The sequence below is a fragment of the Stegodyphus dumicola genome, chromosome 7 (genome assembly GCF_044657685.1).
Source record: "Stegodyphus dumicola isolate Sdum_Otavi_A_Nest chromosome 7, ASM4465768v1".
In the NCBI taxonomy this organism is placed as follows: domain Eukaryota; kingdom Metazoa; phylum Arthropoda; class Arachnida; order Araneae; family Eresidae; genus Stegodyphus; species Stegodyphus dumicola.
In genome coordinates this window covers 149,051,888-149,072,037 of record NC_140774.1, presented here as the reverse complement: position 1 = coordinate 149,072,037, position 20,150 = coordinate 149,051,888, and the positions used below count along the sequence as shown (strand labels likewise).

Here is a 20,150-nt window from a genome sequence, read left to right as displayed (position 1 = left end):
ACTATTCATACAAGTGAAAACATTAAATGCAACTTTTATTTGTTTCTGTCCTTTTCTGGTAAATTTAAAGTCTAACATAAAAAATATTTCACTTTATGTCACTGTTAATCACACTTTCTAAACCAAAATGCTCTTCAGATTTATTAAAAAAAAAAAAAAATCCCTTCTCTTCAGAGTGTGATGTTTATATTGTTACGTTTTCTTTTTCTTTTGACACCAATTGTTGCGTTATTTTCTTCCTTCACGTTCGTACGGGGTTTGTGTGGATTTGGAGTGAAAAACGACGACACTTGACGAAGTAATCGAAACACACTTTATTTGCCAGTATTGTCAGGACAGCTTCAAAACACATTTTACAGTCGTCGATGAACTACTACACACTGACACTACACGCTGACACGATCAGCGACACAGCCTTCAAGTTATCAGGCTATCATGGTGGAGACAGCTTCCTGAAAAGCAGCCGATTCTGCTTTCCGGAGTACAGCTCCCGACTCTGCTTGGTCGTTCTCGGAACTCCACGTACTCTCGAGACTTTCCACGCTACAACTCGCGATGCACTCGACGACACATGAGCACAGCTCCTGATTCTTCGGTTCAGTTGTTCCCGGAGCTCAACGCGCTCTCTCGACGATGCACTAACCGCGATATACTACGAGACTCTTTCGATGGACTCGACGACCCACTCGGCACTCGTTGCCCGGCTGACAACTCGATCGACTCACTAGACGAAACACCAACTCGATACTAACTCTCACTCTATGCGAGGCACACACACTAACTGACTGCGGACCAGCAGCATTTATATAGCTTTCGGCTTGTATTCGGGAACATTCAGGGCTAAACCGGTAAGAATTCTTTCCAGAAGGTTCTCCAACCGTCCATGGTATATCGCCAATTTTGTAGCCAAATGTCACCAAATGGCCAAATGTGGCAACCCTTCCCTCCTTTGCAATTTTATTGCAATCCTAAAACTGCTTTGCGTGGAAGATTTCTTACCGCGCCTGTACATTTCGTAACAATATTATTTTTACTAATAGTTATTTTAGTTTGTTAGCATTTTCTGTCATCTTTTTTTAGTTTTTTGTCATCTCCTTTTTCTCGTAATGATATACATCCTGGCGTTTCCTCACTACGATATAAATAACTTGTGAAGTAACAAAATGGTTAGTCAGAGCGTGTTTCATTATTAATGCGCCCGTTGTTGGTTTTACCAGCTGTTTTAATTCTGAATATCGGCTTCGCATTCTTGCTGTCGATGTTTAATATCTCGCTGATGTAGGTTTGCGAGTCAATATGCTAGCATAAGTCATTTTGAGTAGTCATGAGCTATTAGCTTATTTTTAAATTTAGCTTAGCTTACTGTTATCTTCCGTTTTACCTCCACAAGTGGATGGTGGATTTTTAAGGACAAAGACTGTACCATCTGTATACAATTCGAGTTCAATAAATGCGTTTTTACACCCTTTCCCTCTTATATTCATCTTTCAGTCTTAGCTTAAGTCGCTAACAAAACTTTTCAAGAAAGTCTAGTAGCAGTGTATGTTACTAAAATAGAAGAATTAAAAAAGTATCCCTTGCATTTAATAATGCTTTTCTAAACAAATCAACCGTCTCCCGATGGGAACTAGCACGAGTTCATCAATTTGTAATTTGTACTTTTTCACCAAGGAATTTATTTTCCAACAACAGTTATCTCAACCAGAACGTTCATATTATTCTAACATTTACAGATCCATGGATGATATTATTGCAATAAACAACTTCATTAAAATAGACAGATATCACATTTAACCTTCGTATTTGAATCTCAATAAAACTAACTTTCAACAAGGAGATATTAATTACCTAGATTTGCAAAAAATCAATTTTAAAGATATCAACATTTGCGATAAAAGAAGATATTAGGATTTCCCTACTATAAAACTCATCCATTGGCACTCCAATATCTTCAAAAGAGTAATACGTAATACATTACATACTCAACTCCTTAGAATAAAAATATTTGCAACTAAGTGCAATACCTGCAAGAAGAAATCACAAACTTAGCAAAAATTCTCTTAGAGAATAATACACCTCTATTCGAAATTTATATAACTCTAAAGAAAGCTTGATTTAACTAACTTTTTAAAATTTTTCATCCAAAATGATATGATAAATATTACTTAACCGGAGATAATAGTTTGGAGACTACGATAAGCAGTGTAATGTATACATTTACAAAGTTCTTTATTTTCCCTTTCAGTTATAATTTATACTTTCTGTCTACTAATTTGTAAATTTAATAACTGGCAAATCTTCTAGCCGTTACAAAAAAATGGGTTTTTTTAGTTTCTAAGACGTATTGTACCCCGATTACGTGAAGACGTTTAGCTTTTATAGAATATTTTTTCCTTTTCCTCAACTTTGAGCCAGTATTGTTTTTGCGTTTTAAAATTTTACAGAATTCACAGAGCAGCTCTGAATTCTACAAAGAACATAGTTTAGTCTTCTGAAGAATTAAGTATATTTTCGTTTCGAAGGTTGTCCTAAGATTTCTGTAAGTTAGCGTTTTTTGCAATTTTTGTTTCTCATTGGTTTCCAGTTTTTAGCTGATAAAGCTCAGATTTTATTTTATTATTTAAAGAATCTTTGTGGAACGTTTTTTTGTCTTCTTTGCATTAAAAGTTTAGTTTAGCATAATCGGGGACCATCCAATTTTTGAGTGATGTTTTAAATGACAATTTGGTCTAAAGTGTACTTGTTTTACTCTGTACATTTATTTGCTTTTGAATTTATGGTTTGCATATGATGATTTTAGACCAATTTGATTTTTTAATAGTCTTTTTACATAATGTAAAGTTTTGTGGTTTTATTCGAGTAGTCAATTTAGCATAATGTTATGCTTTATTCGTCTTACCAAGTGTTCGAAGGCGTTTCCGTCGAGGTTTACTGCATTGCAAATGGCATAATGCGGATTAGTTTTCAAATGACGCAGTTTAGATTCTAGGAAGGGGGACATAGTCAAATTGAAATATAAATATATATATATATATATGTATAATTTTATGTAAGTTTGTACAGAAATATCTTATATATATTAATGGGATTAATCCGTTGTCTCGAAATGAGGTATGTTGCATATAGAACTGTGGGATGTTTATGGCACCCTAAGTGATGAGTAAACCAAGAATATATGCCCGTATCAATTATTCATCAAGAAATAAAATTATATGGGGGAATCTACAAATAATTTTGTCTCTAAGTTATTAGGTACAAGAGAAATGTTTTTTATAAAGAAATTCAAAGGTTAAAAAAACTTTGGGTTCAGTGGCAAAGGCGTAGGATAATTTTTATTATATCTTTGGTTCTATAGCGAATCTTTGCACGGGGATTGTATTAAAATATTTTTCAAAAATTGCCCCTATTTTAATGTAATGGGAATTTCTGTTATTTCTTCTGTTTAAAGATATCTGATCCCTTAACGAGGGAAATAATTTTAGTATTATCTTAGATTTATTTTGTTATTATCTTATAAAATATTGTTAATTCTCTTTCAAAAACGCTTTACATTTTATCATATAACGACTTTTACATTATGCTTCTCTTACTAATTTAATTATGCTGTTATGTATTTATATTAATGCAGTATATTAATGCTGTTATGTATTTATATTAATGCAGTATATTAATGCTGTTATGTATTTATATTAATGCAGCTATCAACAACAAAGCAGAGAAAAAACATAAAAATGGGTTTCTTTCACAATAGACTAGACAAATATGATAATGTTACATTAATTACCTTCTTTTTCAAAAATATTTGTCTTAACGCTTGACAGCATAATCGCTTCTGGTTATCTCTTTAGCTTTTAAGCAGTATAATTCAAATATGTTAGTTATTTGTAACTCCACTCCGTTCGTATTTTTTGCATGACTTTTTTACTTTCGTGTGCAAAACATCATTTTCCTTCCTCTTGAGTACAAGAGAAGTATTTCTTTACCAAGCTATTAACGTCTTTTTAATTGATTATAAGATTTACTGAATTAAATTATTATTTTTATGATTCTTCTTGAATGTATTTTTTTTCCGTCGAGATTTACTAGAATACCACTTAGGTATGGTTTGAAAAAAAGAGTTTCTTTAGACACCCTAATGGTAGATGGAGTACAAAGAAACTCGAAATTTGTTTGCCTATGTAGTAGGATGATTTCGTGGAGGAAATTTTAAGGGAACTGGCTTTTAGCTGGGTTACACATAAGAAAAAAGACACAAATCTCCCATGTAGCCAGCCCATTCGCCAACATTTGAGCTACCAGGGTCAAACTACCAGTGTTATGCGACCCCGGTCGGTCACTGCTAAGCTAGGCAGAAGACAGTTGACTTGAGTTCTGACAAATAAGATACTTTACACAAATCAGCAATAGCGAGGGCTTAACTCTTGGCAGAGTGTTAAAATTTAAATTACAGCTACCTGCGAACATATCTGTAGATGAAATTTATCCTTATTTTGTAGAGTTTCGATATATCCAATTAGTTAGTCTGGTAAGATTATAATTCATTTACTTAAGGGGACTCGTACACCTTAAACCCCTCATGATCTTCGAATATGTGACAGTTGCGAGAATTGGGATATTTTATTTATTTTAAAAGCAATTACTTCCAATTTTTTACAGCTGACTACATAATATAGCTGCTTTGGAAACTAGTAACCAGAAAGTTTGTGTTGCCACAAATATTTTTGTAATTTAATCCTCTTTGTGACAAAATATTTCGCCATGTTTCCACCTTGCGCGCATGATATTTTAAAAATGGCTAATGGTATATACATGAGATTTGATGGAATTTTTTATATGGGCACTATTTTCTAACTGAACCAACAATATGATGAATATTTTAATATTGAAAAATTTTATGGACAAAACATTAAAAATTTTTCTAATAAAATACATTTTATAAACTCAACTCAAAATAAAATAAAAATTTAGCATGAAAATTTTAAAATTTTAGGTTCACAGTAGTTTCCAAATGTTATAAAAGCTATATATTAAATATGGAATTAAATTATGAAACAGAATGTTTTAAACTGTGCGCGCAAGTTGGAAACATGACGAAAAATGTTGTCACAAAACGGATTAAATTATAAAAATATTTGTGGCAACACAAACTTTCTGATTACTATTTCAGAAAGCAGCTATGTTATATAATCAGCTGTAAAAAGTTGGTAGTGATTGCTTTTAAAATAAATAAGTTATCCCAATTCTTGCAACAGTCACCTATTCGAACATCTTATGGGTTTTAAGGTGTATGAGTCCCCTTAAGCAAGATACGATTAGGCAATGTATAGAATTTATATTCAGTCGAAGCAAAAGTGCAAAATTCAGTGTAAACCCTGCATTTGACAAAAATGCAGCTTTTTAGTATACGTTTAGATCAAATATCTATTAATTTCGAAGGCAGTCAGATGTAGGGCTCTCTTCTTCAGGAGCAATAAATGCTTGCTGAACAAAGAACATCATTTGAACTATGTCTACTTCAAGCATGATGATATTTAAGGTCATTTGTTTCCGGAGTAAACTTTTCGCAGACACAAAAGCAACTTTTGATTGGCGTACATTTTGAATTGTCTTCTATCAATTTGGAAAACAATCAAACACAGCCTTCCCTTATCCAGAAGCATAATAGTTTTGCTCCTGAAGGAGAGTGCTTAAGTTTATTTTTCTTATCACATGGTTTTACATTGAATTTCCCGCACTTCTTCTTTTCCATCTGTTCGAAACTTACATTTCATCTACTACAAGAATCTAAGTTTAGATTAATTAGGTAAATTTTGCAACCTCAGCCACGCATATAGTTCTTCTGCTGTCACTGCCGTGCGAATATGATAACTGATTGATGACAGGATTTTGTAATCTGTGTTACATGAGTAGTCGCACTGACAATAAGAACCAAGTTTCTTAGACTTGTAGTATTTGTCTCTGTAAATATCGAATTACCGTTGCCTTAACAAGCCCGTCAGCACAAGCAATTAACTGTTAATTTTATTTATTTTGTACCTTCAAGATGAAGTAACAATGCATAGTATTTGCTTTTATACGTTAAGCTGCTATCAGTTGTGCTGTATTATAGTATTCTAAGTGAAGAAGGAATAAAAAATCATCTGGATGTGCAAATCAAGTGAGTTTACAGTATAAGTTTATAAAAGTTTAAATGTTATAAGTTTATACAGGTTTTTGTTTTGTGTGTGTGTGGGAAAATACAGTTTAATCTTAGAAGATCAAGGCAAAAGTTTCATTTTTGCCTAATTAAAAAAAAGTTTGCTATAAACTTTACCTTTGCTGAAGTGCAATACAATATTTGAAGGAAGAAGTCAAAGAGTTTTTTCAATCTCCTGATTGGTCTGCAAAGAGAAAAAAATTAATTTTTATTATCCGGATGCCGTCGATTGTTTTAAATAATTGGGATTTTATTGTAAGAAATATTACATGCAAATATAGCTATAATAATAAATGTATATGTGGTTAAAAGTGATAATTTATTTTCATTTTCAAAAACAGAATGTAGAGCTTGATATAAAATGTGTCGACTTCTTTTTGAATTATGGGAAACTTATCTAAACAATATCCGGATGAAACAACCTCAGTATAAATCAATGATGCTAACTATCATCAGTTACTTAACTAACAATGAATCCGGTTCATTTCGAAACCGATACCGTTTCTCCCTCAGCATTTTGTGGAATCTTCCATGTCGATCCAGTGGAATTTTCCCTCCAGTCCGCACAGTAGCGAAATTCAAACGTTCTGTGCGGACACGCGGTTTCCTGGACCGTGCGAAACTAACTGTTTTGTAACTTCGGTTTGAATAGTTCTTTTACGACGATTCGGATTGTTTCACTTCATTTCCTGTGCCAAAATAGTTCAGTCTAGGAGAACACAATACATACATTAATTGACATGTTCGAAGTTCGCAGGTGCTGGAGTAATTTATGCATGAAACTGTCAGTGACTGTATTCTGGATGTATTTCTTGAGTAGTTTGTATTCTTCTTCAGGTGAGTCTCTTTAAATATATTTGTTGTCACAGTTACAGTTACGAAGAAATGTGCTCTTATAAAGAATAATTTTTGCACTGGCTTACGTATCATGGTCCAAAAGTTCTATTCTGTGTTTTGAAGTCCATGACACCGTTTAAAATAATTCGCATATTAAGACAGAACATTAGATAGGTAATTAATAATCTATTAGCGGTTTTTCTAAAAGAAATCGCAGTATAAAAACGTTTTATGTTTTTATTAGAGATATACCAAATAATAAGATTTAATTGTGAATGGGCAACGTAAAATAAATGATGTAGAATTTGTCTGTATAAAAATGTAAAAAGTAATTCTTAGACTTTCAATAATGGATGTTTTAGAATAAAATTAACATACTGCAATTTTAAACACAAATTTTTTATTTTTAAAATTGTGTCGCATTAAATATGAAAACGAGGTAGCAAATGGTGATTTTTATGGAAGAAATAACAAAATAATGATTGTAACACAATAAAAAGAGATTTTTAATTAACCATAAACGTAACACGTTTCACCTTTTCTATTACTTCAAGCTCTAATTTTTCTCCAAATTTAGCTACCCTAACAATAAAATTCTATTAATTAAGAGATATAGATGATAAGAAAAAACAGAGCGAAAATTTTGAATTATTTTCTTCTTATTCTTTTTTATGTATTACCCATATTTTTCTCCTTTAAATAAATCGGAATGTATATACAAATAATATAATTATAGTTTTAAAAATTATGATTCCATTTTCATCGTATTGTTTATAAATGGGATTTTTGTTTATTGTCATTTTAATAAACAATCCTTTACATTCTACCATTTTAACTAGTGAAAAAACTTAATAAAATAATGTAACCAGCGCCTTATGAACCCTTTCTTACTTTTACAATGAAAGAAGAGATAGTTTGAAAGTGGGAGGGAAGAAAAGTATTACGTATAGAATCCCTTCCCCTCTCCATCCAAATTAGGAGTAAGAACAGACCCTTATAAGGGAGATGAAAAAGTTAAAACTGTAAATAATAAATTTTAAGGCTGCGGGAAAACATGTTTTCGAAAAATTGCGATGTATTTCGAATCCAATCTCGTGAAGTCGTTTTCACCTTGCATAATAGAACAGCATTTAACGATTCTTCAATCAATGACTGCAGGCAGCAGAAACGCGAAGCTCTTGGTGCAAGAAAATAGAATGGGGTTTCATAAAGCAAAAATTCCAATATAGGTTCGTAAGTCTTTTTTTTTTTTTTTTTTTTTAATGTTTTATTGAATTTTTCGTACTATTTTAGGTTTTGGCAACTCTTTTTATAATTTTATTTATTTCTGAAACTCTTTTATGAAAGTACATTTTAATCTAAGTTTTTTATTGAAGCATGGCTCTAGATAGCGAGCTTAAATAAAGTTTTACATATTTTTTCCGTAAAACGTTTTAATTTATTAAGGTATTGAGCTAGATATACAAAATATTATTCAATTAAATTATACCCAGGGGTGTATATAAGCGTTATTAATTAATTATATTTTGAAGTTTCACGTATGTACTCAATGTATTTTTGCATTAGTTTCATGCTAAATTACATTAGGATATGATACTATGATTAGTAAGTATTCGAAAATATGAACACAATACCATCATGGTAATGAAAATATTGTATATGCAATAATGCATTTTTTAGTCCAAAGTGGCATTAGCCTAGTAGGGCTATTAGTCTCGAAACAACATTTTGCGTCGAATGACTATAAATGGCTGTATCACTTTTCAAACTATTGCCGCCAAATATTATATTACTGTGTTACATTTAAAGAAATTAAAAAAATGAGAAATTTACATGAATGTATGTATGTTTCTCACATTGTGAAAAAACAACAATACCTGGTGCCATCGAACTTTGAATAACGTAGTCCTCCACCCGAATACGGGCACATGAAAGCCCTAATCTTTAATTTCGAGCTTGTTTTATTAGTTATTTCATAGTTTTTAAACTTTAAAGAATTTTCTATAAAGAAACTCAACGATTTCAAAGCGAGCAGTAACAACATATTTTTAGCTTAAAGGGGCGTTAGCCCAAATGCTCTCGAGACTTGTATGTTTGTGTAAATGAAAAATCGTCCATTTGGACGAAATATAAAATCTGACAGCTTTCAGATACTTTTTTTTTAACATTATATTCTAAATTTTTACGGTTATTAATTAAAATACAAGCATATATATTTTTTTAAATCTTTATAATTGCATTATAGTTTATTATTATATATACTGCTGAATAATTATTATATTTTTTTTATATCTTGCAAATTGTTCTTTGTAAAAGAAGTGGGACCCAAATACAATGTGGTTACAATTAAAATTACCCTACTTACACATGCCTAGTGTCTGTTCTAGTAGATCTATTTCTTTGAAACTTTTTGTTATTTTTTATTTTTTTTGAAACGTTATAAGGAGTATGGGAAAAAGAAATCTGAAAAAAATTAATATTACAAATTTCGACCGACAGATGGCACTTTTCTGCAATGTACAAAGTTATGTGAATTGGAAGTGTTTTAAAAAGCCAGTATTCAATGCCAAAAAATCATTCTTAATCATGCCTTTAGAGAAGAAAGATCGAATTTAACTGATAAAGTTGTTGTATCAGGACGTCAGCAATTTTTCAGCTGCACTGCGAGAATATTGACGCTTGAAATGCTTCTAAAAAAGGTCTCCGTCGAGGCAGGAATTGAAAAAGGTTTATTACTAAGTTTGAAGAGACGAGGCAGTTATGTGTGGTGCTAGGAAGGGGACTAAACGGATTTCAAATGAAGTTGTGGAAGAAGTTGCTCTTGCCATGACCACACAGTGTCCAGTTCTCAATGCTCTTCGACAAGTGCTCGAGTTATGTCACATGAGTTGTTCGACGGTACGAAAGTTTCTGGAATCCATTGTAAAGTAGTATCCATACAAGATCCAAGTTCTGCAAGAGCTGCATCCTCCACACCTAGATAAAAGCACTGATTTTGCTAACATTCGTTTGGCTACAATAGCCGCTAACAGTGCATGACTTCGGAAGATTTTGTTGCTGAATGAGCCATATCTGACCCTAGACGGAGCATTTGATACTCAAAACTGTTGCATATTGCTTACTTAAAAATCTAATGCTATATATACGAATAGTCTGTGCATTCTGGTTTCTGTGTGGTGCGGTTTTACTGCTGATTTAATTTCTGGTCCCTTTTTCTTTGAGGAGAATAGGTTGGTCCTCAGAGATGCTCCATGGCAGGTGCCCGTTATTGCGAATTTCTTCAGCAGAAAGTCATTCTTATCTTACCAGAAGAAGAATGACTAGAGAATGCTGTCTTAGTGCAATATGATGCACTATTTAATATTGCCAGACCAGTAAAGGCACTGCTTCGTGCTCACTTTGGAGATGATGGAGTAATTTCCAGAAGTTTTCCAACTGCTTAGTCTCCTTCTTCCGAATGTGAATCTCTGTGACTTCTGGCTGATTGTTAAAAGATCGTGCCTGTGAAAGAAGCATACGGAGTATGTCTTAATTGAATGCAAGCACAAAATATCATGCTGTGCAACTTATCGAGAAACCCTTAGGACTATTGTTGAACAAGCTATAACACGCTTTGAACACAGTGTAGTTGCCATCGAAAATGATATGATTAAGTAAAGCTTTCTCTTCACCGTCACTTTCTCAGCTCGTGGTTGAAATTTGGACTGTTATTTTTTATTAAAGTTATCTTTTCTCCATGGTTAAAGCGACGACGTGGCCAGATGGCGGAACACGCTGTACTAAGAACTTCTAAGCTCTTTTACTGAAGTGACCGAGACTTCAGCTTAAATATTGATTCTACCTCATTTACATAAAATGCGGTCCTGGAAACTCCTTCTGGCTGGGAGTTAGAGGTGGTAAATAAGAAAATAAAGGACTGTTTATTCAAAAATAAAAATAGCTATTAGAAAATTAAAATAAACCCCTACAGTCCATCCAACGTACATACCAAGTTTGAAGCAAATAGGTGTACCAGAACGGGCTATACGTAGGTCTAAATACAAAGAACTTTAATTACTAAGGTCTAAATACTAAGGTAATTTTAGTATTAACTACCCTGCATATTTATCAGTTGTAAAACATAAAATAATTCACATATTTTAGGTTGTTTTCCAGCATTAAAAGAGCGTGTTTGGTTTTAAAGAGAAAATTAGGGGAAGTAACAAATTTACTGAAGTTACTTTAATCTGTACAGTTTAATAAAACAAAGGTACAATGTAAATGAAACAATAGTTAAATATATTCTTTGTGTTAATCGTTGCTGCTGTAAAGGGGAGCAAATGCAGTCCAAATTAAATGTTATAATACGAAAAGTAGAAAAAGAATTAGGCAATAATTTATATTAATGTGGAAGACAGTAATATACTGATATAATATTATGCACGTCTATGTATAGATTATAGTAATTTTAGAAAAATACTACCTCAGAGTTTTGTTGTCATACCACCACCATTGGCGGTTTGGTAAGAGAGCTGAACACTGATCACTGACCGCGGATTTAGACTCTGGCAAATGAAGATTCTGATGCTTTTTCTTATGAGTATTGTGAATAAGACCCGCTTTATTTTTTTTTTCTGAGAACGCATCTTTTCTTACAGGCAGATAGCCCTGTTTATCATAATCCAAATATTCCTATCTAATCCAATCCAGTCCGCCCCACCAGCGGCCTAGTAGTAAAAGTCGCTGAACACTGATAGTTTGGTCCGGGGTTCACATTCCGAACAGAATGGCTCCAGGGCTGGCTAACAAACAGGCTGGCAAAAATAAACAGGCTGGCTGCACGGGGGTTTTTGCGATTTCCCCCATGCTTAACATATATACGAGTCCGTTTCCCTTATTAAGTCAACCACGAAGGCAGAAGTCATTCCTCGCCTTAGGCAGATAGCCCTCGAGTGCTTTGCCGCTGCTAAATAAACCAAACCCAACCTGGCTTTGGACTCGTAAGGAACAATTATAATTCTAAAACTTTATGCATTTATTAAAGCAAGGCGATAAATAAAAACTTAGGAACTTAATTAAAATGTGCATGTTCATTTCGTAACTTTTGCAAATATTTATTGCCTATTTTTGCAAAAACCTTTTAGCAGTATATGAAGCAAGTGAAAAGACCAAACCCTCATCAACATGATATAACTCATCAACAAGGTTGAAGGTATACTTAATGTCGATAAATGTTTTGTACTTATTTAAGTTCTGTAGACACTGGAGCGCGTAATAAATAACGCATGATTTCGTACTTTTATGTTTTTCTACTCCAGGCTAAAAGAAGAAAATAAAGAATGGTTCTAAAAGCAAACGAAATGACTACTTGCATCGATCTTTTTCAAGCTCGACTACGGAAAAGTGACCTATGTAATACCAACGAGAGCTATTGTTTCAGCTTTACAAGAGCGAACTTTTCTTCTGCCAGAAACTGTATAAAAGTTAGGTGATAAAAAAAGCATTTATATGAGACTCAGAGGAGAAATTACGTGAGCAATAAGAAACCTTTAAATGCTGAGGTCCAGCATTGAAGAAGCTGAATAAAGTTCAGCATCTCCGTGCCAATCCTGTAAGAAAATACATTGCAGTGTTGTATGAAATATATATTTTTGTCAAATGCAGAGAACGATTCTAGAGTTGACAAACATTTTGAAAACATAAAGGATTTCTTCGTATCCAAATACTCGTTTATTATACTGTTAATGAACTCTGTTAGTTATTAATTAAATCCTTTGTTTCTTCAATGCTAGTAATTTCACTGAGCTATTTCCTTCCGATAAATAAAAGCGGTCAGATTAATCTGCGTTACGAAATGCATCACAGTGCAGATGTATTCAATAAGCTTCTTCTTTGGTTTAAATTAGTGATATGCAAAGTGAACTTCTTGGAACTGAAGACTTTGTTTGGAAAGTTTTCTCATTTTCCAAAGGCTTCCTCAATTTAATATAATAAGTGTTGACTTTTAGATCCATTCAACAGTTCCTCATTTTAATGCAGAAATTATAGATTATTGTTACGTAAAGCCCGAAAAAATTATTTATGAAAAATTTGGTAATATGTTTCTGAACTCATATTAAATTTATGAAAATATCTTAAAAGCTAGATATTATTTTACATATCAATCCTGTATATAATAGCGATTCGGTATATTTTAATATTCAATCGAGCGAAGCATATTATTCAAGTTTTAGTTGACGATAAACCTTATAAACGCTAAATTTCTTAATTTACATAAAAAGTATTTTTTAAATTAAAAACAAAAGCAGAAACAACAAAAACGTGAACTTTTGCATCATAGCAAACATTTTTGTTAATTGTAAACATATGTCAACAAACAAAGATGATGAAGTCACAAAATGATAAGGGCTGTCGTGTATATTACGATATCATGGACATTATCCTGAACTGGAGCTTAATCGGGTGACTCCTTTTACTCCCTTGATTTGAAATGCAACCTCTAACAATACACAAATCTTTTCAGAAAGGAAGAATTTGCCTCAAATTACAACGCATTACGGGAAACAAATGAAGCTAATCCGCAGAAATAATTTACTTTCTCATAACAGCAACAGTAACGATTATTGGACTATTGTACATAAGAACTTAGCTAATCAAGCTAATGAATGCCTGGAAATACAATACCATGCATGAATGTCTCGCAACCTGAAAAATTTATTTCATATTATAAAAATTCAAGTTTGTTGATTCCATTGGTTATTTTTATATAAGCAAATAATGAGTTAATGAATGCTGTTTGTGCTTAGTATTTACTTTATGAAATTATATATAGCTCTTTATCTCCTATATTTCGAAGGAAAAGCTAATTCAGCAGTTGTTGTATTCAACAGTATTCAGCAATTACTTTAATGAAATTAAAGACACACGTTTATTTTTCTCCGTTAAATATTCTGAAGTAATGTTTCAAATATTATTAATCAAATATCTTCGTCATTCACGATGCGAAGTTTCATGTAATTTAAATTGTAGCTGTAAACTTCTTTCGTTCCTAGTAAGTTTTAATTTGTGTAAACATTTATTAAATTAGATGGTATCTAATTCATTACCGTTAATTAAGGAATTTTTAAATCGTGAATTCGTGAAGTCAGTATTTAGGAATAAATATAGTAAAAGTAATATAGGAATTAATATGTAACGATTAGTACATTAGAGTTTAAACTATTAACAGAATATTTTATTGTTCAAAAGTGAAGAATTCGAATATGAGTTGATAGAAAAGCTCAAAAGGAATAGCTCTAGAGCAGGGTTTATCGACCAAGGAAAATACCCTCCCCCCCCCGTAGAGAAAGAATTTCATAGTTTTAGGGATGGAATGCCATATGCTTTTTATTTACCTATTAAGTATTCAGTTTCATCTTATGAATATAAAAAACTACTTCAAGTTTTGGTGTTTATTAATATTTTCTATGCGTTCTCTTTTTGAACTTATAAATACTTTAAAAAAGACTAAATTTAATTATATAAATATATATATATATAATATTTATATAATTAAATTTAGTTATAAATTTAGTTATTAATATTAATTATATAAATATATATAATATATATATATATATATATATCATGTTTGGGACCATGAGAGTGAGCATGATCGTCTAGCAATGCTAAAAGAAGGGAATGGAACTAAAACGATTGAGATCTCCTGCTATACAGCTACTAAATTTGGAACGTATGTTTTCCCGGCGATGAGAATATGCCCACGACGGGTTTTAGAATTTAAACTGAATACTTAATAGGTAAATAAAAAGCATATGGCATTCCATCCCTAAAACTATGAAATTCTCTACGGGGGGTATTTTCCTTGGTCGATAAACCCTGCTCTAGAGCTATTCCTTTTTGAGCTTTTCTATCAAGCCGTATTCGAATTCTTCACTTTTGAACAATAAAATTTTCTGTTAATAGTTTAAATTCTAATGTACTAATCGTTACATATTAATTCCTATATTATTTTTACTATATTTATCCCTAAATACTGACTTCACGAATTCACGATTTAAAAATTCCTTAATTAACGGTAATAAATTAAATACCATCGAATTTTTTAAATTCATGTTGAAAAGTATTTTTGTCCAGTTTTCTAACCTATATTCACTTGCCGCACAATCTAACATTTTTGGAATATTATCCTTTGTACTTTCAGCAAGAGAAGAAAAAATATTTTCCGGTGAGTGTTATACCGAATTTTTCATTTAAATTATAATGTTGACAATTTTTAAAAAGGTGCTCAACTTATTCTACTATTTTCTTTCGTTATTTTAAAATTCCAACATAAAAATATATCTTTTATTAAATATTATTTTGAAATTTCCAAGATTTTAAAATAAATTCTTAAACTTTTATTTTGAAACAAAACGATAAAAAAACTCAATTAAAGTTTTCGCTAGAAGTATTTTAAATATGTTGCAGTATTTCTTGAAGCAGAAGAGATATTACACGTTCTTTTTTGTTTGTCACATGATTTCATGCAACGACATAGTTTCGGGGATACGTCGCACTATTTTTCTTCCACGTAGGTTTCTCTAAAACTGATTTTGTTTAATTATGTACTATTTTTCTTTTTCTCTTCTACATAGAATTATTTGTAAAGAACTCAGGCTCACTATAGAAGCTTATTGTTTTTCCAAAATATATTTCATTTTTCATTCATTTGATAGGGAAGTTTTTCATTTCGCACACGTTTCAGTCTAATCTAACCGATTCGTTCCGAATCATTCAATATAACAATACAGTTCAGAGATTGATTACCGTTTAAAATTATTTGTAATGGGATCTGCAGTGTCCTTTATAATCTATCAGTTTTATGAATTTAAATATATTTTTTACGAAGTGGTGTGCTGCTTAAACGGCTAGTAATCTTAAAATGGAATTATATTAGGTAATATCAGAGACAAATTGTTTGTAATAATCTTGATACACACAATGTCGTAATAGAAAGAATTTTACTGGCTGTGAGAAACTCGCGTTGTCAGTTTCTGAAAGTATTTCTGCAGGTTTTCATTTTTGCCTGTAATTTTGACATTTTTGGGATGAAAATTTCTGTAACGCATCACTAAGGACGTCTCGAAGATGGGCAAAATGCCCTAAAATTGCGAAAGCAATTATACGTGTTGAAGAGCAGCATCTCGCGGTTGAATAAGGCCAGCATAAATAAAAGAACTGTGCAAAAGCATGCTATAGGCCTTAGTATATCTTACGTTTTGGCAAGTGCTCTGCGAAGATAGGCTGCAGGGTCACCACATCTTAAGAAGATGGCGTTCTAGTGGCTGAAAAGACCTCAAATAGTGAGCCAGCTGCAGACCTTGTCAAAATTACCACACTCGGATATCTGCGAGAGCTATTTCTTGGTGATTAAATGCTGTTGGTTTCTATGCACAGACGCCTGCTGCATCATTTCGCTATGAGCACACCATATTCGTAAAAAATAACTTTTGTGTAAAGAAAACATTCGTTGGGGGTCAGCAGCTGTGACTCTTAGACATGTTCCCTATAAATTCGCGCTTCATGATCAGCAATCATTCAGTGAGAAAGGGGTTCCCAGAATATCATGGAAATATCGAATCCAGAATATCATGGACTCCAGAACATCACCAGAATATCATGGATCGCTACGGAGAGGAGTAGTTATATGGAAAGGGTCATGACAGTTGCAGAACTTCTTTTTACATATTTGAGTTGAAGTGCTCACACTAACGGCGGAAGATACAAAACCTATGACATGACCTTCTTATTTGCAGAACGCATATCCTAAGAAAATATATTATTGAAAATCAGAACCCTAATTATACCGTATATGAACTCAAAATTGCTTTTTCCTCAACACTTTATATGACTACATGCGTAAGATTCCAAATATGCATCAGTGTCCAAGGAGATCCCGCTGCATACTGACAGATTAATACCTATCCTCAGAATTTTTCATAATTGTTGAAGACAGCTGAAAGAAACATATTTTTTCTTTCTTTCTACTAGTTTTTACATAATGATATCTGTAAAATTTTGCATAGCAACGACACTTCAGGACCTTTATTAAATATGAACCTGGTCTCATTTCTTTAAACTATGTCTCTCATTATTATGCTGAAAAATGACTCTTCCTTAGCAGCTGTCAAGCAGTTATTTCTATTAGATGTTAAGTAATATGTAGAATTCTTTACCCCCAATAAAATATAAAACTCAAATTTAAGCCAAACTTCGTTGTCTGTTTTAAAAATATTATGCTGGTTTATAAAATGCCAAAGCAACTAAAAATGCTAATTTTCCTAGCTCTTACCGTAACTGATTAGGTATGTTCTCCATGTTCTGTGTTCAGTTAAGCATATAATTTATTTTGATAAATTTTTGAAAGCTAAAATGGCAACTGCATTTTGTCACGGTTTGAAGCACTAAAATTCTCCTAAATCTGAAACCCTATATCAAAGACAGGTTAAATTTAATTCCTTAATAAGCTTCTGAAAAGGGTCATAATACGGTTCACGACTGTAAAAGATTTATGAGATAATATTTTCTAATCTATTTGCACAAATTTTATTAGTCCTGAATCTCATAAAAATGTTAATTTCTCGATAAATATGCATTAATTACAGAATTATTTTGCTTCACTTTAACACACTTCAGAATTGCATAGACACATCATATTTTAAGTATTCGTAAAAATACTACTAAAGTTATTACTAATAACGATATACAGGCATGAAATGCATAATTGTTTTTGGTAAGAAGCTATGAGATTTGATAAAAAGCGTTAAATGTAAGACTCCTTGAGTGTAATTTTTATTTATTATCCTATCCATCACAATCACTGTTACAGAAATATTTTAGTGTGTTATTATACTAGCTCGTGATTGTGCAATGCTAGAAACCAACAAATTAAAATATTCTAATATATTATATTATTATTTCTTAGACTGTGTTTTATTTGTGCTTCAATTTGTTATAAGATTGTGCAGAAATTTGATCTTCAGAGTTTTTTAAAAACATCAGAGATTATCAGTATTATAATAAGTAATAAATAATAAATGTAACAATTCATTACAGCAAACTGAAGACAATAAACTCTTTTTAGAGATTTTCTACTGAAAGTATAATAATAAATATCAGTTACAAATTACAACAATAAGACAAATATATTTAAAATAAATATTTTAAATAACACCAATTAACCTAATATATAAATAATACGAGTAATTTTGTGCTGTAATAGAGAATATGCGCGTTTTTTACCATTATGCCGATGGTTAACGCAATGGCGGTCAGTCTCCGTTGCGGATTGCATGCAATCAGTGGAAGCTACTGCTACATCATTAGACTTGGGCCCTATTTTGGAATAGAGCTTTTGCTTCAAGAACATTTTTGTTGCTAAAAAGCAACAGAGAAATTGTAATCAGTTTCTCTACATTTGCACCTGATTATTCTCCATTCACCTGATTATCATATTTTATGAACATACATTAAAATGGCAAATGTTAATTCAGAATTAGGTCATGTGATTCATAGTTGTATTCAGCGCTAATATTTTAAGTTTCTTCTTTTAAAGTTTACCAACTGACACGAAATATTATTACGGTCTACGAGTTCGTGGATTAAGAGTGATTGATGGCAACACTTTATGAAGAATTAAAGCAGAATTTATTTAACCAGTATTACACAGGTCCAAAACAATGTTTACAGTCATCGAAAACCTACGACAAACACGCTAAAACAATCAGCCTTCAGGCTATAACGGTGAAGACAGCTTCACGGCAAAACACTAAAATACAGCTCCCGACTCGGTTGATCGCTCTCGGAGTCCAACACGCTCAGCATAATACTTGACGATACAATCTCGATGCACCAACACGCGATACACTCGACGATGCACTGACAAGACACTCTCGCGATACACTGCTACCCCGCGTACAGGCAGGTTTTATACAGCTTTTGGCCTGCCTTCGAGAACAATCTGGTAACAGTTCCTTCCAGCGTGTTCTCAATTCGTCTATATCATACCAGTTTTGTCGACAAATGGGTGATTTCATCCAAATCTAGCAACCCTGCCTTCCTTGCCATTTTCTGGCATCCCTAAGTCTGCTTTACGGGGAAGCTATCTTACCGATGTTGGGCATTTTATAACAATATTTATATGAGGTGATGGGATGAATATAAGTAGCCCAATAGGTTTATAAATATTTTGCTTCGGTTACTCTGTGCTCGATAGTTTCAACTGGGAGATATTCAGCACGTTTCAAGTGTTTTTTTTTTAAATTAGTTCTGGCATTTAGTTATTTTTACTATTGTATCTTCCAACTTACATGCGACGTTCTCTTCAGAAGCATTCCAGAATATGTAAATGAAATACTGAACAAAAATGCGTGGAAAAAGCCCTTATTATGAAGCAAATGATGATTAATTCCTTATTTTCTTGGCCGTCTCTTCAAATGTTTACTATACTTGTGAGCAGAAGATACAATTTCTTCAATTCAATATTATAAAGGCAATAACTAATATCAGTTTAAGCAGTTTTATCAGTTAGTAATAATATTAGTTTAGGCTATTTAAATAAGTCAGGTTAAAGTATCCGACCACATTAGGAGCACTTTCATTCAAAAAAGCAGAATAGGTGTACTGTAAACACATTTTCTTATTTATTATCTACAGAGATTAATTATGGAATATCAAAATTTAATATATTTTATTATTATCCTGCAAAAAAAATATTAAATTTAGGTGAAATTTTAAAGCAATTTGGAACATTCTTTATAAAAAAAATATTAAAGTTATATTAAAAAAGTCATAGAATAATAAATTACATGCTTTTATCTCGGGAATGACGTAGGATTTTAAGGATATCTTAAATAGTAAAATTCACGATGTCATTATTTAAATAACAGGCCACAATTAAAAAAAAATATTTAACATATAAATATCCTGGTATGTCATACCATAGATAACTATATATAGATAGATTAAGCATACAACGTTTTATAAAAATAAAATAATAATAACTTGACTTATCTTGCACCAAGTAAGCCAATTTTTAGAAAAAATATATTTTGAGAAAAATGCTTTATTTTTATTATTAAATCTTGAGCCAAATACC

General features: G+C 32.0%; 1 protein-coding gene across 1 annotated transcript in view; it reads left to right on the top strand.

Moving 5' to 3' along the window:
• Positions 1 to 6,781: 6,781 nt before the first annotated feature.
• Positions 6,782 to 20,150, top strand: part of LOC118185857 (cell surface glycoprotein MUC18-like) — a 1,126,921-nt gene continuing 1,113,552 nt past the window's right edge. Inside the window, exon 1 of the mRNA XM_085820901.1 lies at positions 6,782 to 7,033. Within this exon, the coding sequence (XP_085677027.1) occupies positions 6,937 to 7,033 (97 nt within the window). The 5' untranslated portion in view covers positions 6,782 to 6,936. The remainder of the gene's footprint in view (positions 7,034 to 20,150) is intronic.